General features: G+C 38.4%; 1 protein-coding gene across 4 annotated transcripts in view; it reads left to right on the forward strand.

Moving 5' to 3' along the window:
- Positions 1 to 1,020: 1,020 nt before the first annotated feature.
- LOC110501952 (myc box-dependent-interacting protein 1) overlaps positions 1,021 to 27,622 on the forward strand; it is a 61,398-nt gene continuing 34,796 nt past the window's right edge. For 3 of the 4 annotated variants that reach the window (XM_036959462.1, XM_036959463.1, XM_036959465.1), the window contains exons 1-4: positions 1,021 to 1,353; positions 6,424 to 6,504; positions 6,610 to 6,664; positions 7,741 to 7,835. In XM_036959462.1, coding sequence (XP_036815357.1) covers positions 1,267 to 1,353; positions 6,424 to 6,504; positions 6,610 to 6,664; positions 7,741 to 7,835 — 318 coding nt within the window. In that variant the 5' untranslated portion in view covers positions 1,021 to 1,266. The remainder of the gene's footprint in view (positions 1,354 to 6,423; positions 6,505 to 6,609; positions 6,665 to 7,740; positions 7,836 to 27,622) is intronic. The other variant, XM_036959464.1, reaches the window with a different exon arrangement.

A 27,622-nucleotide genomic window follows, 5' to 3' on the forward strand; every position in this document is an offset into this window, starting at 1 on the left:
AAGAAATAAAAGCTGAAATAAATAATTCTCTCTACTATTATTCTGGCATTTCACATTCTTAAAATAAAGTGGTGATCCTATCTGACCCAACGCAGGCCATTTTTACTAGGATTAAATGTCAGGAATTGTGGAAAAACTGAGTTTAAATGTATTTGGCTAAGGTGTATGTAAACTTCCGACTTCAACTGTATGTTTATATAGTGTTTATAGTGTATATAGTGTGTATAGTATATATAGTGTGTATAGTATATATAGTGTGTATAGTGTGTATATTATATATAGTGTGTATAGTGTGTATAGTATATATAGTGTGTATAGTGTGTATAGTATATATAGTGTGTATAGTATATATAGTGTGTATAGTGTGTATATTATATATAGTGTGTATAGTGTGTATAGTATATATAGTGTGTATAGTATATATAGTGTGTATAGTATATATAGTGTGTATAGTATATATAGTGTGTATAGTATATATAGTGTGTTGTGTATTTAGTGTATATAGTGTGTATAGTGTGTGTAGTATATATAGTGTGCATAGTATATATAGTGTGTATAGAGCATATTTTAAGACAAATATAGGCCAAACCCTCTCCTTGTGTTGTGTCGTTGGTCCACAACTGTCACACACACAACTATGCTGTCCATTCAGCACCACCACAGGTACCAAAGTTGTAGGCTAAAAGTCATTCAGCACCATGGACAGCGCCACTATACCGGCTGCGTTCCCACAGAATATGTTACAGTACGAAGGTATGATGCAGTGACACTAACCTCGGCCTTTGTCTGTATCTAGCCTATTGTTTTGGTCTAGTAGTGTTTCCGTACTAATTTTACAGTACTTCCTCACAAAGTGTAAAAAAATAAGCCGAGACATTAGTCCAAAAGCTAGACTTTAAATTGTATTTGGTGAGCTGAGCAAAGCAATGTCGCCACCAAGTGCATAAAGGGAAAACTACAGTAGTAAATACTGGATTGAGCAGTGGGCTCCGTGAGCTTGTCGCTTTAAGGGGTAACCCTTCTGCATTGGTTATTATTATCATCTGACGGACATAACGGTAGGCCACCCTACGCATAGCTGGAAACTGGAAAACCATTCGCTGTGTCTGTTCGCCACACACAGACACCCGTTCCGAAACGTTACCGTTACAAAGGCCTACTATCACGAGTGGTGACTACTTTTTCCGTCGACGTTGATGTCGCTACTTCCTCGGTAGAGAGTCGTTATTTTTCTTTTATTGAATCGAGAGTTTATCGGAAGACAAGATGGCAGAGATGGGGATGGGGAAGGGGGTTACTGCGGGGAAACTTGCCAGTAACGTGCAGAAAAAATTAACACGGGCCCAAGAGAAGGTAAGATATTGAATAACGTAAATGCGTTATTTTCCGTTATATCTGGTTCCATCCAAATGACATCACCCGGAGAGGACTCAATGACGCATCATCATGACCGTCAACCTTTAAAAACCTAGTAGGCCTGCGGTCGTCAGGATATGTCCTTAATTCATCCGTTATTTCATTACACTCATCCCTTTTAACAGTATACCTATCGGCCGCAAACATGTAGATATGTATGTAGAAATTGAGCAAAATAAGTAATTGTATAGCTAAACCAATGCAATGTTCTGCAAATTAAATGAATTCACTAATCCGGCCTGCAATAGTGCAGTGACTATTCAATAACAATATTGTCGATTACATTCCATGCAGCGCCCATAACCTAAAAGCATTCCGTTTCCGGTTAGATTTGATATACTATAGTTAATTTAAAATATAATAAAAAGCCTAATTTAGCTGTAATTCAAATGGTATATGACCTGATGGTATTAGTGGCCTTGTATCCCTATTGGACAACAGAGGGAGGGAATGACTGGATGGGAGGTGGGGGATGGACAACAGAGGGAGGGAATGACTGGATGGGAGGTGGGGGATGGACAACAGAGGGAGGGAATGACTAGATGGGAGGTGGGGGATGGACAACATGTACTGTTCCTTCAGAAACTATTCACGCTCCTTTTTTCTCACACGTTTTCTAAAAACATTTTGTTGTGTTACAAAGTGGCATTCAAATGGATTTAATTGTTTTGATTTAAACGTTTTTTTTACATTTTTTATTTGATGGCTGCCAAATATGTCATGAAGAACCAAAAAACTACAACAGTTAGTTGAATTAGTCTATATATAAGATCATTAGCACATGGTTGGGAGGGCTCTTTGATATGAATCTAGCCTATAGGTAGATTTAAATACAGGAGAAACACTTTTGAGCTTAAAAATGACACGACAAATATATGTTAATAGTGAGTGACCTAAGGTAACACAGTAACAATTGACATCCAGTTTTTATACATGTGTTGTAACATTGTGATTATATTACAAATCAACATTGTTGTTACATAAGACTTAGACAAGTGCTTTACAATTGCATAGAAAGGGAGTTACTACATATATTGGGTGGATTAGATATACCTAAGCTATTTCAATTCATTTCAATTACGGGTGCCAAAAAAATCGAACTAACTGATTGTATTAGTTTTAGAAAATGTTATGTTATTATCTTTGTGTAGCATAAGGTTAATCAATAAATGTAATAAATGTACATTCACAAACATAGATATTGAAAAAATAAAAAAATAAACCGGCAATAGAGCATGCTGGGAAATATGATAATGTTAGGCATGGTTTTGATGGAAAGTAATGTGTATGAGTTTCAGGCCCATATATTGGGGTAAAACTAGGCCGTGAAATACGTATGTTATTGTGCAAAAGAAACTAAACGTTTTTTTTTACATATTCACTTAGTATCTGACTAGCTGACTAGCTCACTAACAAGTACAGTCATGGGGAGTAACTACAATTTTTACTAAAAAGGAAAGGCACACAGGGAAATATTTGAATAAGGCTTTACACTAAGCAGTTTGTTAGTAGAACACTGTTCCAGTGTCTATATGTGTCCACAGACTCAACACTTTCAGTGTTGATAAAAATAAAACAAATGGATAATTTGCTGTGTTAGCATACAACTTGCTGTTTGTAATGTTTGCGAATGACTTTGAAGTATTCTGCAATATTTTCAGGTACCATGAAAATCTATTGCAGCTTTCAACCTTTTCAGTGGCATGTTGAAAGAGCCATACAGGAGTTGAGCGTCACAACTTATTTATACTTCTCTGTACAAAATATCATTAGTTAATTTGTTTTACTTGAGTATGTACACCTGAGGCAATGCACTTTCAGGAGAATGGACATTTATTTACATAACGTTCGGCAGGGTAGCCTAGTGGTTGGAGCGTTGGACTAGTAACCGGAAAGGTTGCAAGTTCAAATCCCCGAGCTGACAAGGTACAAATCTGTCGTTCTGCCCCTGAACAGGCAGTTAACCCACTGTTCCTAGGCCGTCATTGAAAATAAGAATTTGTTCTTAACTGACTTGCCTAGTTAAATAAAGGTAAAATAAATAGAAATGTATTGAGTAGATCCAATATGACTGTCAGATGGCATGGAAGATTGTGTGTGTTCTATTCATTATATTTATATCTTCAACATTCAGTTCAAGATACAGTTCTGCCATTATTTGAAGGCAGCCAATCTAATAATATTCAAATATTTATAAAAAGTTTTTGCTTTCTGAGATCTGTACTAGAGGTCGACCGATTATGATATTTCAACGACGATACCGATACCGATTATTGGATGACCAAAAAAGACGATACCGATTAATCGTCCGATTTTTAAAAAAAATGTATTTGTAATAATGACAATTACAACAATACTGAATGAACACTTATTTTAACTTAATATAATACATCAATAAAATCAATTTAGCCTCAAGTAAATAATGACACATGTTCAATTTGGTTTAAATAATGTAAAAACAAAGTGTTGGAGAAGAAAGTGAAAGTGCAATATGTGCCATGTAAAAAAGCTAACGTTTCAGTTCCTTGCTCAGAACATGAGAACATATGAAAGCTGGTGGTTCCTTTTAACATGAGTCTTCAATATTCCCAGGTAAGAGGTTTTAGGTTGTAGTTATTATAGGAATTATAGGACTCCCTCTATGCCATTTGTATTACATTAACCTTTGACTATTGGATGTTCTTATAGGCACTTTAGTATTGCCAGTGTAACAGTATAGCTTCCGTCCCTCTCCTCGCTCCTCCCTGGGCTCTAACCAGCAGCACAACTACAACAGCCACTCTCGAAGCAGCGTTGCCCATGCAGAGCAAGAGAAACAACTACTAGAAGGCTCAGAGCGAGTGACGTTTGAAATGCTATTAGCGCGCGCTAACTAGCTAGCCATTTCACTTCGGTTACACCAGCCTCATCTTGGGAGTTGATAGGCTTGAAGTCATAAACAGCGCAATGCTTGACGCACAATGAAGAGCTGCTGGCAAAACGCACGAAAGTGCTGTTTGAATGAATGTTTACACGCCTGCTTCTGCCTACCACCGCTCAGTCAGATACTTGTATGCTCAGTCAGATTATATGCAACGCAGGACATGCTAGATAATATCTAGTAATATCATCAACCATGTGTAGTTAACTAGTGATTATGATTGATTGTTTTTCATTAGATAAGTTTAATGCCAGCTAGCAACTTACCTTGGCTTACTGCATTCGCGTAACAGGCAGTCTCTCCTTGTGGAGTGCAATGAGAGAGAGGCAGGTCGTTATTGCGTTGGACTAGTTAAATGTAAGGTTGCAAGATTGGATCCCCTGAGCTGACAAGATGACAATCTGTCGTTCTGCCCCTGAACAAGGCAGTTAACCCACTGTTCCTAGGACGTCATTGAAAATAAGAATGTGTTCTTAACTGACTTGCCTAGTTAAATAAAGATTAAATAAAGGTATACATTTATTTATTTGTAATTTTTTTATCGGCATATTGGCGCCCAAAAATACCGATTTCCGATTGTTATGAAAACTTGAAATCGGCCCTAATTAATCGGCCATTCCGATTAATCGGTCGACCTCTAATCTGTACTCAAATAGTTGTAGTCAACTCCAAAGTAGCTATTTGTTTCCCCGGAAAAAATGTTGTTCCTTTCAACAAAGCATAGTTATCTATTACACTGTAAATGATCTACTCTGAGACTGTCTTTGTGATCTGGGGTTTGAACTGAATCATCTGGGGTCTGAACTGAATCATCTGGGGCCTGAACTAAATCATCTGCTGTCTGAACTGAATCATCTGAGGTCTGAACTGAATCATCTGAGGTCTGAACTGAATCATCTGAGGTCTGAACTGAATCATCTGAGGTCTGAACTGAATCATCTGAGGTCTGAATTGAATCATCTGGGTTCTGAACTGAATCATCTGAGGTCTGAACTGAATCATCTGGGGTCTGAACTAATAATGTGCCAATGTTTTTTGATTGTATCTTGCATGGCACATATCCCAGAGGAGAATATTCCACAAAACATTGTATCCTCGGGTCAGTCTTTTTGCGTACTGAGGATTTCAAGCTATCCAATTGGCTAGTGTCCATGATGCGTTCCCCAGCTGATTGTAGGCACTCCTCGGAATAATCTCTATCCCGAAATCTGTTCATCAAAACTGTACTTTGTTGGAAGAAAGCAGCTACAGATTCGACAGACACATTAAACTGACTGATCGGGAGGCTTTTCTTTAGAGGAAACTATCACTTCTTAGAAGCGTCTTTCGATCTGTGGGCTTCCCGTATAGATCGGTGACGAGCGTGTCCTTTTCTTTGGTGATCTGAATGCCAAGGAAGCTGACGCTGAAGTAATCAAAGTCCACGGTGAAACGAAAATGACCATTCCACTTTTTAAAGATTTTCACTGAACATCAGGTTAATGCCAATGTATCGTCTATGTAACGTCGATATAGTTTGATCTTGGATAGAAAGGTATTTTTCTCAGGGTTGAGAATGCGATCATGTTTGTAAGAGTTCCATGTAAAGATTGTCATATTTTGGGGCCATCGTTCTCCCCATAACAGTTCCTTTAATTGGAAGGAAAAAGTCACTTCAACTCATAAAACAGTTATTTTTGAGTACCAGCTCTTTTATTTTACCTTTATTTAACTAGGCAAGTCAGTTAAGAACAAATTCTTATTTTCAATGACGGCCCAGGAACAGCCTGTTCAGGGGCAGAATGACAGATTTGTACCTTGTCAGCTCCGGGGACTTCCGGTTACTAGTCCAACACTCTAACCACTAGGCTACCCTGCTGCCCCCCTCTGCTTGATACAGAGTCTGATGTCTGATACATGAGCTAGGCCAAGTCTGTAGGGCGTACCTGTATATCTCCTGTATAAATGAGACAAGGATTGTTTTACATATATACCTCTCTTGTATAAATGAGACAAGGATTGTTTTACATATGTACCTCTCCTGTATAACTGGCCAGGATAAAGATGAATGTTAAAGGTATGTCTTTGTTCAATGTATTTTTTCCCAGGTAATGCAGAAGTTGGGTAAAGCAGATGAGACCAGAGATGTTGCATTTGAGGAAGGAGTGATCAACTTCAACAAACAATATGTAAGAGTCAACAAACAATATTAGTCTTTTAATTAAAAATGATCTGCCTCCTCCAACAAAAGCCATGATCTGTGTACAATGACATGTTTTATGTTCCCTTCTCAGACAGAGGGATCCAAACTGCAAAAAGACCTTAGAGCCTACCTGGCTGCAGTACAAAGTAAGATTATAATTTAATCTAGACTCTAAGACCTTAGAGCCTACCTGGCTGCAGTACAAAGTAAGATTATAATTTAATCTAGACTCTAAGACCTTAGAGCCTATCTGGCTGCAGTACAAAGTAAGATTATAATTTAATCGAGACTCTAACACGCTGACTACTCCGGGCACGTACGTGCACCCGCGTGCGCCATCGAGCGCATAGTTGATTTTGTCCATCCCACATCAGACACGATCAAAACACGCAGGTTGAAATATCAAAATGGACTCTGAACCAACTGTATTCATTTGGGGACAGGTCAAAAAACACACATGAAACATTCATGGACATTTAGCGAGGTCCTTTTTTACTGGACCCATTTGGAGTCACACAAAACCATGTGTTCTTTACTCTGACAATTAAACCCACAGATAAAAGTTAGTTTCTAGTAATCACTTCTTCTTCTATGGATTTGAATTGGCGGTTGTCAACCGATTTTAAAGTGCATTAGCACCACCAACTGGACTGGAGTGTGAACCTCCAGTTCATCTCTCAATCACCCACATGGTTATAGGCTCCTGAAAAAAACAATGAGGAAATGGGAGAGGCGGGCTTTGCTGAGCGTCAAGCGCCAAGTTCTATTTTAGCGCCTGGCTACGCAGACGCTCGTTGACGCGCGCGAGCAGTTTGGATGAAATGACTGAATAGCATGTATGTGTAAATATTTTGCAAGGCTCGTGCAACGCAACGCAGGCGGTGTGGCATGTTAGGGCTGGATTTCCAGACATAGATTAAGCTTAGTCCTGGACAAAAACAAATTCTCAATGGAGATTGTAACAGTTAGATGCCAGGTGTTGATGTTCAATGCAGAAACATGATTTGATAAGACACTCTGCCCTCATGCTATCTGCCCTCATGCTATCTGCCCATAAGTCATTATTTTGGTCTGTACAATCCTCTCCACTGATGCCTGTCTGTCTGTCATGTCTGTCTGTCTGTCTGTCTGTCTGTCTGTCTGTCTGTCTATCCGTCTGTCTGTCTGTCCTACTGTCCATCTGTCCGTCCGTCTGTCTGCCTGTCTCTCTGTCTGTCTACAGCGATGCACGAATCCTCCAAGAACCTTCAGGAGTGTCTGTCTGACATGTACGAGCCGGAGTGGTACGGCAAAGATGACTTGGACTCCATCGTTGAGGTGAGAGGGCATCTTTAGTTATCACAACTGAAGTCACATTAATTTAATTCACTGACCCATCCTTCTATCCTTTCTCTCTCTTCTTCAGCCCCTGCAGTCTCTCAGCCCTCAGTCACTCCCTCTCACTCCCTGACTGTGCTCTCTCTCCAACTCTCTCTTCCTCCCCCACACACACTAGGGTTGAATATTTTCCCGGTATTTTACAAATCTTCCATCCCGAGAATAAATCACTTTCCTACTAGATAACCGAGTATTTCCCGCTAAAATCGGAAGTGTCATTCAAAAGCATTCAAAAGCATTCTAAAGGATTCTAAAGCATTCTAAAGCATTCTAAAGGATTCTAAAGGATTCTAAAGCATTCAAAACCACTCTAAAGCATATAAATATGTCTGCATTTGATCAGAGCTTTGATCAGCGTGAACATTCTAATGAGCCCAAGCAAAAAAATAAATGATGTTTTTGTCATTGTGCTGTTATCCAATAAATATATGATGTAGACTACTGCACATTATGCACGACAGAAAAACACAATGTAGCTACGCTCTCTTGGGTAAATCAGTAGGCTAATCTTTTTAAGGGTGAACTGTATTACTGTACTGTATTATATTATACCGTGTTATATGGACTGGAATTACACACATCATTCAAACCGTGATGAAGCAGGGAGAGAACATGTGATTAAGTTGCAGCACATGCATCCTACACAGTTACAAGTATAGGCTAGCAAATGTAATAACAGTTTTGAAATCTGTTGCATATCTTTCATAATATCTACCCTGATGTCAGTAGCCTACCTCCTCTTTCTCTCTCTATTGCTTCATTCATTCCTTTCTCGCTTTCACGAGTTAAATTAAATGAGTTTTATTGTCCTTATCTTTAACGTTCTAATGACATGCTTGAATAACATTGGACACGAATTAGATGCAGAAGGCTTTCACTTCTCTTCAAGAAGATTGACTGGTTCTGGGTCTGCATGGTGATGGGTCTGAATTAATAACTGCTATAGTCTACCACCATTTGAATGGTTATGAGTCTGAATGGTTATGGGTCTGAATGGTTATGGGTCTGAATTAATAACTGCTATAGTCTACCACCATCTGAATGGTTATGGGTCTGAATTAATAACTGCTATAGTCTACCACCATCTGAATGGTTATGGGTCTGAATGGTTATGGGTCTGAGTGGTTATGGGTCTGAATGGTTATGGGTCTGAGTGGTTATGGGTCTGAGTGGTTATGGGTCTGAATGGTTATGGATCTGAATGGTTATGGGTCTGAATGGTTATGGGTCTGAATTAATAACTGCTATAGTCTACCACCATCTGAATGGTTATGGATTTGAATGGTTATGGGTCTGAGTGGTTATGGGTCTGAGTGGTTATGGGTCTGAATGGTTATGGATCTGAATGGTTATGGGTCTGAATGGTTATGGGTCTGAATTAATAACTGCTATAGTCTACCACCATCTGAATGGTTATGGGTCTGAAATAATAACTGCTATAGTCTACCACCATCTGAATGGTTATGGGTCTGAATTAATAACTGCTATAGTCTACCACCATCTGAATGGTTATGGGTCTGAATTAATAACTGCTGTAGTCTACCACCATCTGAATGGTTATGGGTCTGAATTAATAACTGCTATAGTTTCCACCATCTGAATGGTTCTGGGTCTGAATTAATAACTGCTATAGTCTACCACTATCTGAATGGTTATGGGACTGAATTAATAACTCTATAGCCTACCACCATCTGAATGGTTATGGGTCTGAATGGTTATGGGTCTGAATGGTTATGGGTCTGAGTGGTTATGGGTCTGAATGGTTATGGATCTGAATGGTTATGGGTCTGAATGGTTATGGGTCTGAATTAATAACTGCTATAGTCTACCACCATCTGAATGGTTATGGATTTGAATGGTTATGGGTCTGAGTGGTTATGGGTCTGAGTGGTTATGGGTCTGAATGGTTATGGATCTGAATGGTTATGGGTCTGAATGGTTATGGGTCTGAATTAATAACTGCTATAGTCTACCACCATCTGAATGGTTATGGGTCTGAAATAATAACTGCTATAGTCTACCACCATCTGAATGGTTATGGGTCTGAATTAATAACTGCTATAGTCTACCACCATCTGAATGGTTATGGGTCTGAATTAATAACTGCTGTAGTCTACCTCCATCTGAATGGTTATGGGTCTCAAATGTTATGGGTCTGAATTAATAACTGCTATAGTCTACCACCATCTGAATGGTTATGGGTCTGAATTAATAACTGCTATAGTCTACCACCATCTGAATGGTTATGGGTCTGAATTAATAACTGCTATAGTCTACCACCATCTGAATGGTTATGGGTCTGAATGGTTATGGGTCTGAATGGTTATGGGTCTGAATTAATAACTGCTATAGTTTCCACCATCTGAATGGTTATGGGTCTGAGTGGTTATGGGTCTGAGTGGTTATGGGTCTGAATGGTTATGGATCTGAATGGTTATGGGTCTGAATGGTTATGGGTCTGAATTAATAACTGCTATAGTCTACCACCATCTGAATGGTTATGGGTCTGAAATAATAACTGCTATAGTCTACCACCATCTGAATGGTTATGGGTCTGAATTAATAACTGCTATAGTCTACCACCATCTGAATGGTTATGGGTCTGAATTAATAACTGCTGTAGTCTACCACCATCTGAATGGTTATGGGTCTGAATTAATAACTGCTATAGTTTCCACCATCTGAATGGTTCTGGGTCTGAATTAATAACTGCTATAGTCTACCACTATCTGAATGGTTATGGGACTGAATTAATAACTCTATAGCCTACCACCATCTGAATGGTTATGGGTCTGAATGGTTATGGGTCTGAATGGTTATGGGTCTGAGTGGTTATGGGTCTGAATGGTTATGGATCTGAATGGTTATGGGTCTGAATGGTTATGGGTCTGAATTAATAACTGCTATAGTCTACCACCATCTGAATGGTTATGGATTTGAATGGTTATGGGTCTGAGTGGTTATGGGTCTGAGTGGTTATGGGTCTGAATGGTTATGGATCTGAATGGTTATGGGTCTGAATAGTTATGGGTCTGAATTAATAACTGCTATAGTCTACCACCATCTGAATGGTTATGGGTCTGAAATAATAACTGCTATAGTCTACCACCATCTGAATGGTTATGGGTCTGAATTAATAACTGCTATAGTCTACCACCATCTGAATGGTTATGGGTCTGAATTAATAACTGCTGTAGTCTACCTCCATCTGAATGGTTATGGGTCTGAATTAATAACTGCTATAGTTTCCACCATCTGAATGGTTCTGGGTCTGAATGGTTATGGGTCTGAATTAATAACTGCTATAGTCTACCACCATCTGAATGGTTTTGGGTCTGAATGAATAACTGCTATAGTCTACCACCATCTGGATGGTAATGGGTCGGAATTAATAACTACTATAGTCTACCACCATCTGACTGGTTATGGGTCTGAATTAATAACTGCTATAGTCTACCACCATCTGAATGGTTATGGGTCTGAAATAATAACTCCTATAGTCTACCACCATCTGAATGGTTATGGGTCTGAAATGTTATGGGTCTGAATTAATAACTACTATAGTCTACCACCATCTGACTGGTTATGGGTCTGAATTAATAACTGCTATAGTCTACCACCATCTGAATGGTTATGGGTCTGAATTAATAACTGCTATAGTCTACCACCATCTGAATGGTTATGGGTCTGAATGGTTATGGGTCTGAATTAATAACTGCTATAGTCTACCACCATCTGAATGGTTATGGGTCTGAATGGTTATGGGTCTGAATTAATAACTGATATAGTCTACCACCATCTGAATGGTTATGGGCCTGAATGGTTATGGGTCTGAATTAATAACTGCTATAGTCTACCATCATCTGAATGGTTATGGGTCTGAATTACTAACTGCTATAGTCTACCACCAGTTGAATGGTTATGGGTCTGATTTAATAACTGCTATAGTCTACCACCATCTGAATGGTTATGGGTCTGATTTAATAACTGCTATAGTCTACCACCATCTGAATGGTTATGGGTCTGACTGGTTATGGGTCTGAATTAATAACTGCTATAGTCTACCATCATCTGAATGGTTATGGGTCTGAATTAATAACTGCTATAGTCTACCACCATCTGAATGGTTATGGGTCTGATTTAATAACTGCTATAGTCTACCACCATCTGAATGGTTATGGGTCTGAATTAATAACTGCTATAGTTTCCACCATCTGAATGGTTATGGGTCTGAATTGTTATGGGTCTGAATTAATAAATGCTATAGTCTACCACCATCTGAATGGTTATGGGTCTGAATTAAGAACTGCTATAGTCTACCACCATCTGAATGGTTATGTGTCTGAATGGTTATGGGTCTGAATGGTTATGGGTCTGAATTAATAACTGCTATAGTCTACCACCATCTGAATGGTTATGGGTCTGAATGGTTATGGGTCTGAATTAATAACTTCTATAGTCTACCACCATCTGAATGGTTATGGGTCTGAATGAATAACTGCTATAGTCTACCACCATCTGAATGGTTATGGGTCTGAATTAATAACTGCTATAGTTTCCACCATCTGAATGGTTTTGGGTCTGAAATGTTATGGGTCTGAATTAATAACTGCTATAGTCTAACACCATCTGAATGGTTATGGGTCTGAATTAATAACTGCTATAATCTACCACCATCTGAATGGTTATGGGTCTGAATTAATAACTGCTATAGTCTACCACCATCTGAATGGTTATGGGTCTGAATGGTTATGGGTCTGAATGGTTATGGGTCTGAATTAATAACTGCTATAGTTTACACCATCTGAATGGTTATGGGTCTGAATTAATAACTGCTATAGTCTACCACCATCTGAAGGGTTATGGGTCTGAATTAATACCTGCTATAGTCTACCACCATCTGAATGGTTATGGGTCTGAATTAATAACTGCTATAGTTTCCACCATCTGAATGGTTATGGTTCTGAATAAATAACTGCTATAGTCTACCACCATCTGGATGGTAATGGGTCTGAATTAATAACTGCTATAGTCTACCACCATCTGAATGGTAATGGGTCTGAAATAATAACTGCTATAGTCTACCACCATCTGAATGGTTATGGGTCTGAATTAATAACTGCTATAGTCTACCACCATCTGAATGGTTATGGGTCTGAATGGTTATGGGTCTGAATGAATAACTGCTATAGTCTACCACCATCTGAATGGTTATGGGTCTGAATGGTTATGGGTCTGAATTAATAACTGCTATAGTCTACCACCATCTGAATGGTTATGGGTCTGAAATAATAACTGCTATAGTCTACCACCATCTGAATGGTTATGGGTCTGAATTAATAACTGCTATAGTCTACCACCATCTGAATGGTTATGGGTCTGAATTAATAACTGCTGTAGTCTACCACCATCTGAATGGTTATGGGTCTGAATTAATAACTGCTATAGTTTCCACCATCTGAATGGTTCTGGGTCTGAATTAATAACTGCTATAGTCTACCACTATCTGAATGGTTATGGGACTGAATTAATAACTCTATAGCCTACCACCATCTGAATGGTTATGGGTCTGAATGGTTATGGGTCTGAATGGTTATGGGTCTGAGTGGTTATGGGTCTGAATGGTTATGGATCTGAATGGTTATGGGTCTGAATGGTTATGGGTCTGAATTAATAACTGCTATAGTCTACCACCATCTGAATGGTTATGGATTTGAATGGTTATGGGTCTGAGTGGTTATGGGTCTGAGTGGTTATGGGTCTGAATGGTTATGGATCTGAATGGTTATGGGTCTGAATGGTTATGGGTCTGAATTAATAACTGCTATAGTCTACCACCATCTGAATGGTTATGGGTCTGAAATAATAAATGCTATAGTCTACCACCATCTGAATGGTTATGGGTCTGAATTAATAACTGCTATAGTCTACCACCATCTGAATGGTTATGGGTCTGAATTAATAACTGCTGTAGTCTACCTCCATCTGAATGGTTATGGGTATCAAATGTTATGGGTCTGAATTAATAACTGCTATAGTCTACCACCATCTGAATGGTTATGGGTCTGAATTAATAACTGCTATAGTCTACCACCATCTGAATGGTTATGGGTCTGAATTAATAACTGCTATAGTCTACCACCATCTGAATGGTTATGGGTCTGAATGGTTATGGGTCTGAATGGTTATGGGTCTGAATTAATAACTGCTATAGTTTCCACCATCTGAATGGTTATGGGTCTGAGTGGTTATGGGTCTGAGTGGTTATGGGTCTGAATGGTTATGGATCTGAATGGTTATGGGTCTGAATGGTTATGGGTCTGAATTAATAACTGCTATAGTCTACCACCATCTGAATGGTTATGGGTCTGAAATAATAACTGCTATAGTCTACCACCATCTGAATGGTTATGGGTCTGAATTAATAACTGCTATAGTCTACCACCATCTGAATGGTTATGGGTCTGAATTAATAACTGCTGTAGTCTACCACCATCTGAATGGTTATGGGTCTGAATTAATAACTGCTATAGTTTCCACCATCTGAATGGTTCTGGGTCTGAATTAATAACTGCTATAGTCTACCACTATCTGAATGGTTATGGGACTGAATTAATAACTCTATAGCCTACCACCATCTGAATGGTTATGGGTCTGAATGGTTATGGGTCTGAATGGTTATGGGTCTGAGTGGTTATGGGTCTGAATGGTTATGGATCTGAATGGTTATGGGTCTGAATGGTTATGGGTCTGAATTAATAACTGCTATAGTCTACCACCATCTGAATGGTTATGGATTTGAATGGTTATGGGTCTGAGTGGTTATGGGTCTGAGTGGTTATGGGTCTGAATGGTTATGGATCTGAATGGTTATGGGTCTGAATAGTTATGGGTCTGAATTAATAACTGCTATAGTCTACCACCATCTGAATGGTTATGGGTCTGAAATAATAACTGCTATAGTCTACCACCATCTGAATGGTTATGGGTCTGAATTAATAACTGCTATAGTCTACCACCATCTGAATGGTTATGGGTCTGAATTAATAACTGCTGTAGTCTACCTCCATCTGAATGGTTATGGGTCTGAATTAATAACTGCTATAGTTTCCACCATCTGAATGGTTCTGGGTCTGAATGGTTATGGGTCTGAATTAATAACTGCTATAGTCTACCACCATCTGAATGGTTTTGGGTCTGAATGAATAACTGCTATAGTCTACCACCATCTGGATGGTAATGGGTCGGAATTAATAACTACTATAGTCTACCACCATCTGACTGGTTATGGGTCTGAATTAATAACTGCTATAGTCTACCACCATCTGAATGGTTATGGGTCTGAAATAATAACTCCTATAGTCTACCACCATCTGAATGGTTATGGGTCTGAAATGTTATGGGTCTGAATTAATAACTACTATAGTCTACCACCATCTGACTGGTTATGGGTCTGAATTAATAACTGCTATAGTCTACCACCATCTGAATGGTTATGGGTCTGAATTAATAACTGCTATAGTCTACCACCATCTGAATGGTTATGGGTCTGAATGGTTATGGGTCTGAATTAATAACTGCTATAGTCTACCACCATCTGAATGGTTATGGGTCTGAATGGTTATGGGTCTGAATTAATAACTGATATAGTCTACCACCATCTGAATGGTTATGGGCCTGAATGGTTATGGGTCTGAATTAATAACTGCTATAGTCTACCATCATCTGAATGGTTATGGGTCTGAATTACTAACTGCTATAGTCTACCACCAGTTGAATGGTTATGGGTCTGATTTAATAACTGCTATAGTCTACCACCATCTGAATGGTTATGGGTCTGATTTAATAACTGCTATAGTCTACCACCATCTGAATGGTTATGGGTCTGACTGGTTATGGGTCTGAATTAATAACTGCTATAGTCTACCATCATCTGAATGGTTATGGGTCTGAATTAATAACTGCTATAGTCTACCACCATCTGAATGGTTATGGGTCTGATTTAATAACTGCTATAGTCTACCACCATCTGAATGGTTATGGGTCTGAATTAATAACTGCTATAGTTTCCACCATCTGAATGGTTATGGGTCTGAATTGTTATGGGTCTGAATTAATAAATGCTATAGTCTACCACCATCTGAATGGTTATGGGTCTGAATTAAGAACTGCTATAGTCTACCACCATCTGAATGGTTATGTGTCTGAATGGTTATGGGTCTGAATGGTTATGGGTCTGAATTAATAACTGCTATAGTCTACCACCATCTGAATGGTTATGGGTCTGAATGGTTATGGGTCTGAATTAATAACTTCTATAGTCTACCACCATCTGAATGGTTATGGGTCTGAATGAATAACTGCTATAGTCTACCACCATCTGAATGGTTATGGGTCTGAATTAATAACTGCTATAGTTTCCACCATCTGAATGGTTTTGGGTCTGAAATGTTATGGGTCTGAATTAATAACTGCTATAGTCTAACACCATCTGAATGGTTATGGGTCTGAATTAATAACTGCTATAATCTACCACCATCTGAATGGTTATGGGTCTGAATTAATAACTGCTATAGTCTACCACCATCTGAATGGTTATGGGTCTGAATGGTTATGGGTCTGAATGGTTATGGGTCTGAATTAATAACTGCTATAGTTTACACCATCTGAATGGTTATGGGTCTGAATTAATAACTGCTATAGTCTACCACCATCTGAAGGGTTATGGGTCTGAATTAATACCTGCTATAGTCTACCACCATCTGAATGGTTATGGGTCTGAATTAATAACTGCTATAGTTTCCACCATCTGAATGGTTATGGTTCTGAATAAATAACTGCTATAGTCTACCACCATCTGGATGGTAATGGGTCTGAATTAATAACTGCTATAGTCTACCACCATCTGAATGGTAATGGGTCTGAAATAATAACTGCTATAGTCTACCACCATCTGAATGGTTATGGGTCTGAATTAATAACTGCTATAGTCTACCACCATCTGAATGGTTATGGGTCTGAATGGTTATGGGTCTGAATGAATAACTGCTATAGTCTACCACCATCTGAATGGTTATGGGTCTGAATGGTTATGGGTCTGAATTAATAACTGCTATAGTCTACCACCATCTGAATGGTTATGGGTCTGAATTGATAACTGCTATAGTCTACCACCATCTGAATGGTTAAGGGTCTGAATTAATAACTGCTATAGTCTACCACCATCTGAATGGTTATGGGTCTGAATGGTTATTGGTCTGAATTAATAACTGCTATAGTCTACCACCATCTGAATGGTTATGGGTCTGAATGGTTATGGGTCTGAATTAATAACTGATATAGTCTACCACCATCTGAATGGTTATGTGCCTGAATGGTTATGGGTCTGAATTAATAACTGCTATAGTCTACCACCATCTGCATGGTTATGGGTCTGATTTAATAACTGCTATAGTCTACCACCATCTGAATGGTTATGGGTCTGATTTAATAACTGCTATAGTCTACCACCATCTGAATGGTTATGGGTCTGAATTAATAACTGCTATAGTTTCCACCATCTGAATGTTTATGGGTCTGAATGGTTATGGGTCTGATTTAATAACTGCTATAGTCTACCACCATCTGAATGGTTATGGGTCTGAATTAATAACTGCTATAGTTTCCACCATCTGAATGGTTATGGGTCTGAATTGTTATGGGTCTGAATTAATAAATGCTATAGTCTACCACCATCTGAATGGTTATGGGTCTGAATTAAGAACTGCTATAGTCTACCACCATCTGAATGGTTATGTGTCTGAATGGTTATGGGTCTGAATGGTTATGGGTCTGAATTAATAACTGCTATAGTCTACCACCATCTGAATGGTTATGGGTCTGAATGGTTATGGGTCTGAATTAATAACTTCTATAGTCTACCACCATCTGAATGGTTATGGGTCTGAATGAATAACTGCTATAGTCTACCACCATCTGAATGGTTATGGGTCTGAATTAATAACTGCTATAGTTTCCACCATCTGAATGGTTTTGGGTCTGAAATGTTATGGGTCTGAATTAATAACTGCTATAGTCTAACACCATCTGAATGGTTATGGGTCTGAATTAATAACTGCTATAATCTACCACCATCTGAATGGTTATGGGTCTGAATTAATAACTGCTATAGTCTACCACCATCTGAATGGTTATGGGTCTGAATGGTTATGGGTCTGAATGGTTATGCGTCTGAATTAATAACTGCTATAGTTTCCACCATCTGAATGGTTATGGGTCTGAATTAATACCTGCTATAGTCTACCACCATCTGAATGGTTATGGGTCTGAATTAATAACTGCTATAGTTTCCACCATCTGAATGGTTATGGTTCTGAATAAATAACTGCTATAGTCTACCACCATCTGGATGGTAATGGGTCTGAATTAATAACTGCTATAGTCTACCACCATCTGAATGGTAATGGGTCTGAAATAATAACTGCTATAGTCTACCACAATCTGAATGGTTATGGGTCTGAATTAATAACTGCTATAGTCTACCACCATCTGGATGGTAATGGGTCTGAATTAATAACTGCTAAAGTCTACCACCATCTGAATGGTAATGGGTCTGAAATAATAACTGCTATAGTCTACCACCATCTGAATGGTTATGGGTCTGAATTAATAACTGCTATAGTCTACCACCATCTGAATGGTTATGGGTCTGAATGGTTATGGGTCTGAATGAATAACTGCTATAGTCTACCACCATCTGAATGGTTATGGGTCTGAATGGTTATGGGTCTGAATTAATAACTGCTATAGTCTACCACCATCTGAATGGTTATGGGTCTGAATTAATAACTGCTATAGTCTACCACCATCTGAATGGTTATGGGTCTGAATTAATAACTGCTATAGTCTACCACCATCTGAATGGTTATGGGTCTGAATGGTTATTGGTCTGAATTAATAACTGCTATAGTCTACCACCATCTGAATGGTTATGGGTCTGAATGGTTATGGGTCTGAATTAATAACTGATATAGTCTACCACCATCTGCATGGTTATGGGTCTGATTTAATAACTGCTATAGTCTACCACCATCTGAATGGTTATGGGTCTGATTTAATAACTGCTATAGTCTACCACCATCTGAATGGTTATGGGTCTGAATTAATAACTGCTATAGTTTCCACCATCTGAATGGTTATGGGTCTGAATGGTTATGGGTCTGAATTAATAACTGCTATAGTCTACCACCATCTGAATGGTTATGGGTCTGAATTAATAACTGCTATAGTCTACCACCATCTGAATGGTTATGGGTCTGAATTAATAACTGCTATAGTTTCCACCATCTGAATGGTTATGGGTCTGAAATGTTATGGGTATGAATTAATAACTGCTATAGTCTACCACCATCTGAATGGTTATGGGTCTGAATTAATAACTGCTATAGTCTACCACCATCTGAATGGTTATGGGTATGAATGGTTATGGGTCTGAATGGTTATGGGTCTGAATTAATAACTGCTATAGTTTCCACCATCTGAATGGTTATGGGTCTGAATTAATAACTGCTATAGTCTACCACCATCTGAATGGTTATGGGTCTGAATTAATAACTGCTATAGTCTACCACCATCTGAATGGTTATGGGTCTGAATTAATAACTGCTATAGTCTACCACCATCTGAATGGTTATGGGTCTGAATTAATAACTGCTATAGTCTACCACCATATGAATGGTTATGGGTCTGAATTAATAACTGCTATAGTTTCCACCATCTGAATGGTTATGGGTCTGAAATGTTATGGGTCTGAATTAATAACTGCTATAGTCTACCAACATCTGAATGGTTATGGGTCTGAATTAATAACTGCTATAGTCTACCACCATCTGAATGGTTATGGGTCTGAATTAATAACTGCTATAGTCTACCACCATCTGAATGGTTATGGGTCTGAATTAATAACTGCTATAGTCTACCACCATCTGAATGGTTATGGGTCTGAATTAATAACTGCTATAGTTTCCACCATCTGAATGGTTATGGGTCTGAATTGTTATGGGTCTGAATTAATAAATGCTATAGTCTACCACCATCTGAATGGTTATGGGTCTGAATTAAGAACTGCTATAGTCTACCACCATCTGAATGGTTATGTGTCTGAATGGTTATGGGTCTGAATGGTTATGGGTCTGAATTAATAACTGCTATAGTCTACCACCATCTGAATGGTTATGGGTCTGAATGGTTATGGGTCTGAATTAATAACTTCTATAGTCTACCACCATCTGAATGGTTATGGGTCTGAATGAATAACTGCTATAGTCTACCACCATCTGAATGGTTATGGGTCTGAATTAATAACTGCTATAGTTTCCACCATCTGAATGGTTTTGGGTCTGAAATGTTATGGGTCTGAATTAATAACTGCTATAGTCTAACACCATCTGAATGGTTATGGGTCTGAATTAATAACTGCTATAATCTACCACCATCTGAATGGTTATGGGTCTGAATTAATAACTGCTATAGTCTACCACCATCTGAATGGTTATGGGTCTGAATGGTTATGGGTCTGAATGGTTATGGGTCTGAATTAATAACTGCTATAGTTTACACCATCTGAATGGTTATGGGTCTGAATTAATAACTGCTATAGTCTACCACCATCTGAATGGTTATGGGTCTGAATTAATACCTGCTATAGTCTACCACCATCTGAATGGTTATGGGTCTGAATTAATAACTGCTATAGTTTCCACCATCTGAATGGTTATGGTTCTGAATAAATAACTGCTATAGTCTACCACCATCTGGATGGTAATGGGTCTGAATTAATAACTGCTATAGTCTACCACCATCTGAATGGTAATGGGTCTGAAATAATAACTGCTATAGTCTACCACCATCTGAATGGTTATGGGTCTGAATTAATAACTGCTATAGTCTACCACCATCTGAATGGTTATGGGTCTGAATGGTTATGGGTCTGAATGAATAACTGCTATAGTCTACCACCATCTGAATGGTTATGGGTCTGAATGGTTATGGGTCTGAATTAATAACTGCTATAGTCTACCACCATCTGAATGGTTATGGGTCTGAATTAATAACTGCTATAGTCTACCACCATCTGAATGGTTAAGGGTCTGAATTAATAACTGCTATAGTCTACCACCATCTGAATGGTTATGGGTCTGAATGGTTATTGGTCTGAATTAATAACTGCTATAGTCTACCACCATCTGAATGGTTATGGGTCTGAATGGTTATGGGTCTGAATTAATAACTGATATAGTCTACCACCATCTGAATGGTTATGTGCCTGAATGGTTATGGGTCTGAATTAATAACTGCTATAGTCTACCACCATCTGCATGGTTATGGGTCTGATTTAATAACTGCTATAGTCTACCACCATCTGAATGGTTATGGGTCTGATTTAATAACTGCTATAGTCTACCACCATCTGAATGGTTATGGGTCTGAATTAATAACTGCTATAGTTTCCACCATCTGAATGGTTATGGGTCTGAATGGTTATGGGTCTGATTTAATAACTGCTATAGTCTACCACCATCTGAATGGTTATGGGTCTGAATTAATAACTGCTATAGTTTCCACCATCTGAATGGTTATGGGTCTGAATTGTTATGGGTCTGAATTAATAAATGCTATAGTCTACCACCATCTGAATGGTTATGGGTCTGAATTAAGAACTGCTATAGTCTACCACCATCTGAATGGTTATGTGTCTGAATGGTTATGGGTCTGAATGGTTATGGGTCTGAATTAATAACTGCTATAGTCTACCACCATCTGAATGGTTATGGGTCTGAATGGTTATGGGTCTGAATTAATAACTTCTATAGTCTACCACCATCTGAATGGTTATGGGTCTGAATGAATAACTGCTATAGTCTACCACCATCTGAATGGTTATGGGTCTGAATTAATAACTGCTATAGTTTCCACCATCTGAATGGTTTTGGGTCTGAAATGTTATGGGTCTGAATTAATAACTGCTATAGTCTAACACCATCTGAATGGTTATGGGTCTGAATTAATAACTGCTATAATCTACCACCATCTGAATGGTTATGGGTCTGAATTAATAACTGCTATAGTCTACCACCATCTGAATGGTTATGGGTCTGAATGGTTATGGGTCTGAATGGTTATGCGTCTGAATTAATAACTGCTATAGTTTCCACCATCTGAATGGTTATGGGTCTGAATTAATACCTGCTATAGTCTACCACCATCTGAATGGTTATGGGTCTGAATTAATAACTGCTATAGTTTCCACCATCTGAATGGTTATGGTTCTGAATAAATAACTGCTATAGTCTACCACCATCTGGATGGTAATGGGTCTGAATTAATAACTGCTATAGTCTACCACCATCTGAATGGTAATGGGTCTGAAATAATAACTGCTATAGTCTACCACCATCTGAATGGTTATGGGTCTGAATTAATAACTGCTATAGTCTACCACCATCTGAATGGTTATGGGTCTGAATGGTTATGGGTCTGAATGAATAACTGCTATAGTCTACCACCATCTGAATGGTTATGGGTCTGAATGGTTATGGGTCTGAATTAATAACTGCTATAGTCTACCACCATCTGAATGGTTATGGGTCTGAATTAATAACTGCTATAGTCTACCACCATCTGAATGGTTAAGGGTCTGAATTAATAACTGCTATAGTCTACCACCATCTGAATGGTTATGGGTCTGAATGGTTATTGGTCTGAATTAATAACTGCTATAGTCTACCACCATCTGAATGGTTATGGGTCTGAATGGTTATGGGTCTGAATTAATAACTGATATAGTCTACCACCATCTGAATGGTTATGTGCCTGAATGGTTATGGGTCTGAATTAATAACTGCTATAGTCTACCACCATCTGCATGGTTATGGGTCTGATTTAATAACTGCTATAGTCTACCACCATCTGAATGGTTATGGGTCTGATTTAATAACTGCTATAGTCTACCACCATCTGAATGGTTATGGGTCTGAATTAATAACTGCTATAGTTTCCACCATCTGAATGGTTATGGGTCTGAATGGTTATGGGTCTGATTTAATAACTGCTATAGTCTACCACCATCTGAATGGTTATGGGTCTGAATTAATAACTGCTATAGTTTCCACCATCTGAATGGTTATGGGTCTGAATTGTTATGGGTCTGAATTAATAAATGCTATAGTCTACCACCATCTGAATGGTTATGGGTCTGAATTAAGAACTGCTATAGTCTACCACCATCTGAATGGTTATGTGTCTGAATGGTTATGGGTCTGAATGGTTATGGGTCTGAATTAATAACTGCTATAGTCTACCACCATCTGAATGGTTATGGGTCTGAATGGTTATGGGTCTGAATTAATAACTTCTATAGTCTACCACCATCTGAATGGTTATGGGTCTGAATGAATAACTGCTATAGTCTACCACCATCTGAATGGTTATGGGTCTGAATTAATAACTGCTATAGTTTCCACCATCTGAATGGTTTTGGGTCTGAAATGTTATGGGTCTGAATTAATAACTGCTATAGTCTAACACCATCTGAATGGTTATGGGTCTGAATTAATAACTGCTATAATCTACCACCATCTGAATGGTTATGGGTCTGAATTAATAACTGCTATAGTCTACCACCATCTGAATGGTTATGGGTCTGAATGGTTATGGGTCTGAATGGTTATGCGTCTGAATTAATAACTGCTATAGTTTCCACCATCTGAATGGTTATGGGTCTGAATTAATACCTGCTATAGTCTACCACCATCTGAATGGTTATGGGTCTGAATTAATAACTGCTATAGTTTCCACCATCTGAATGGTTATGGTTCTGAATAAATAACTGCTATAGTCTACCACCATCTGGATGGTAATGGGTCTGAATTAATAACTGCTATAGTCTACCACCATCTGAATGGTAATGGGTCTGAAATAATAACTGCTATAGTCTACCACCATCTGAATGGTTATGGGTCTGAATTAATAACTGCTATAGTCTACCACCATCTGGATGGTAATGGGTCTGAATTAATAACTGCTATAGTCTACCACCATCTGAATGGTAATGGGTCTGAAATAATAACTGCTATAGTCTACCACCATCTGAATGGTTATGGGTCTGAATTAATAACTGCTATAGTCTACCACCATCTGAATGGTTATGGGTCTGAATGGTTATGGGTCTGAATGAATAACTGCTATAGTCTACCACCATCTGAATGGTTATGGGTCTGAATGGTTATGGGTCTGAATTAATAACTGCTATAGTCTACCACCATCTGAATGGTTATGGGTCTGAATTAATAACTGCTATAGTCTACCACCATCTGAATGGTTAAGGGACTGAATTAATAACTGCTATAGTCTACCACCATCTGAATGGTTATGGGTCTGAATGGTTATTGGTCTGAATTAATAACTGCTATAGTCTACCACCATCTGAATGGTTATGGGTCTGAATGGTTATGGGTCTGAATTAATAACTGATATAGTCTACCACCATCTGCATGGTTATGGGTCTGATTTAATAACTGCTATAGTCTACCACCATCTGAATGGTTATGGGTCTGATTTAATAACTGCTATAGTCTACCACCATCTGAATGGTTATGGGTCTGAATTAATAACTGCTATAGTTTCCACCATCTGAATGGTTATGGGTCTGAATGGTTATGTGTCTGAATTAATAACTGCTATAGTCTACCACCATCTGAATGGTTATGGGTCTGAATTAATAACTGCTATAGTTTCCACCATCTGAATGGTTATGGGTCTGAAATGTTATGGGTATGAATTAATAACTGCTATAGTCTACCACCATCTGAATGGTTATGGGTCTGAATTAATAACTGCTATAGTCTACCACCATCTGAATGGTTATGGGTATGAATGGTTATGGGTCTGAATGGTTATGGGTCTGAATTAATAACTGCTATAGTTTCCACCATCTGAATGGTTATGGGTCTGAATTAATAACTGCTATAGTCTACCACCATCTGAATGGTTATGGGTCTGAATTAATAACTGCTATAGTCTACCACCATCTGAATGGTTATGGGTCTGAATTAATAACTGCTATAGTCTACCACCATCTGAATGGTTATGGGTCTGAATTAATAACTGCTATAGTCTACCACCATCTGAATGGTTATGGGTCTGAATTAATAACTGCTATAGTTTCCACCATCTGAATGGTTATGGGTCTGAAATGTTATGGGTATGAATTAATAACTGCTATAGTCTACCAACATCTGAATGGTTATGAGTCTGAATTAATAACTGCTATAGTCTACCACCATCTGAATGGTTATGGGTCTGAATTAATAACTGCTATAGTCTACCACCATCTGAATGGTTATGGGTCTGAATTAATAACTGCTATAGTCTACCACCATCTGAATGGTTATGGGTCTGAATTAATAACTGCTATAGTTTCCACCATCTGAATGGTTATGGGTCTCAAATGTTATGGGTCTGAATTAATAACTGCTATAGTCTACCACCATCTGAATGGTTATGGGTCTGAATTAATAACTGCTATAGTCTACCACCATCTGAATGGTTATGGGTCTGAATTAATAACTGCTATAGTCTACCACCATCTGAATGGTTATGGGTCTGAATGGTTATGGGTCTGAATGGTTATGGGTCTGAATTAATAACTGCTATAGTTTCCACCATCTGAATGGTTATGGGTCTGAATTAATAACTGCTATAGTCTACCACCATCTGAATGGTTATGGGTCTGAATTAATAACTGCTATAGTCTACCACCATATGAATGGTTATGGGTCTGAATTAATAACTGCTATAGTCTACCACCATCTGAATGGTTATGGGTCTGAATTAATAACTGCTATAGTCTACCACCATCTGAATGGATATGGGTCTGAATTAATAACTGCTATAGTCTACCACCATCTGAATGGTTATGGGTCTGAATTAATAACTGCTATAGTTTCCACCATCTGAATGGTTATGGGTCTGAAATGTTATGGGTCTGAATTAATAACTGCTATAGTCTACCACCATCTGAATGGTTATGGGTCTGAATTAATAACTGCTATAGTCTACCACCATCTGAATGGTTATGGGTCTGAATTAATAACTGCTATAGTCTACCACCATCTGAATGGTTATGGGTCTGAATGGTTATGGGTCTGAATGGTTATGGGTCTGAATTAATAACTGCTATAGTTTCCACCATCTGAATGGATATGGGTCTGAATTAATAACTGCTATAGTCTACCACCATCTGAGTGGTTATGGGTCTGATTTAATAACTGCTATAGTCTACCACCATCTGAATGGTTATGGGTCTGAATTAATAACTGCTATAGTTTACACCATCTGAATGGTTATGGGTCTGAATGGTTATGGGTCTGAATTAATAACTGCTATAGTCTACCACCATCTGAATGGTTATGGGTCTGAATTAAGAACTGCTATAGTCTACCACCATCTGAATGGTTATGTGTCTGAATGGTTATGGGTCTGAATGGTTATGGATCTGAATTAATAACTGCTATAGTCTACCACCATCTGAATGGTTATGGGTCTGAATGGTTATGTGTCTGAATTAATAACTGCTATAGTGCACCACCATCTGAATGGTTATGGGTCTGAATTAATAACTGCTATAGTCTACCACCATCTGAATGGTTATGGGTCTGAATTAATAACTGCTATAGTCTACCACCATCTGAATGGTTATGGGTCTGAATTAATAACTGCTATAGTCTACCACCATCTGAATGGTTATGGGTCTGAATGGTTATGGGTCTGAATGGTTATGGGTCTGAATTAATAACTGCTATAGTCTACCAACATCTGACTGGTTATGGGTCTGAATTAATAACTGCTATAGTCTACCATCATCTGATTGGTTATGGGTCTGAATTAATAACTGCTATAGTCTACCACCATCTGACTGGTTATGGGTCTGAATTAATAACTGCTATAGTCTACAACCATCTGAATGGTTATGGGTCTGAATGGTTATGGGTCTGAATTAATAACTGCTATAGTCTACCACCATCTGAATTGTTATGGGTCTGAATGGTTATGGGTCTGAATTAATAACTGCTATAGTTTCCACCATCTGAATGGTAATGGGTCTGAATTAATAACTGCTATAGTCTAACACCATCTGAATGGTTATGGGTTTGAATTAATAACTGCTATAGTCTACCACCATCTGAATTGTTATTGGTCTGAATGGTTTTGGGTCTGAATTAATAACTGCTATAGTCTACCACCATCTGAATGCTTATGGGTCTGAATTAATAACTGCTATAGTTTCCACCGTCTGAATGGTAATGGGTCTGAATTAATAACTGCTATAGTCTCTCACCATCTGAATGGTTATGGGTCTGAATTAATAACTGCTATAGTCTACCACCATCTGCATGGTTATGGGTCTGAATTAATAACTGCTATAGTCTACCACCATCTGAATGGTTATGGGTCTGAATTAATAACTGCTATAGTCTACCACCATCTGAGTGGTTATGGGTCTGAGTTAATAACTGCTATAGTCTACCACCATCTGAATGGTTATGGGTCTGAATTAATAACTGCTATAGCCTACCCCCATCTGAATGGTTATGGGTCTGAATTAATAACTGCTATAGTCTACCACCATCTGACTGGTTATGGGTCTGAATTAATAACTGCTACAGTCT

The sequence above is a fragment of the Oncorhynchus mykiss genome, chromosome 22 (genome assembly GCF_013265735.2).
Source record: "Oncorhynchus mykiss isolate Arlee chromosome 22, USDA_OmykA_1.1, whole genome shotgun sequence".
NCBI classification, from domain to species: domain Eukaryota; kingdom Metazoa; phylum Chordata; class Actinopteri; order Salmoniformes; family Salmonidae; genus Oncorhynchus; species Oncorhynchus mykiss.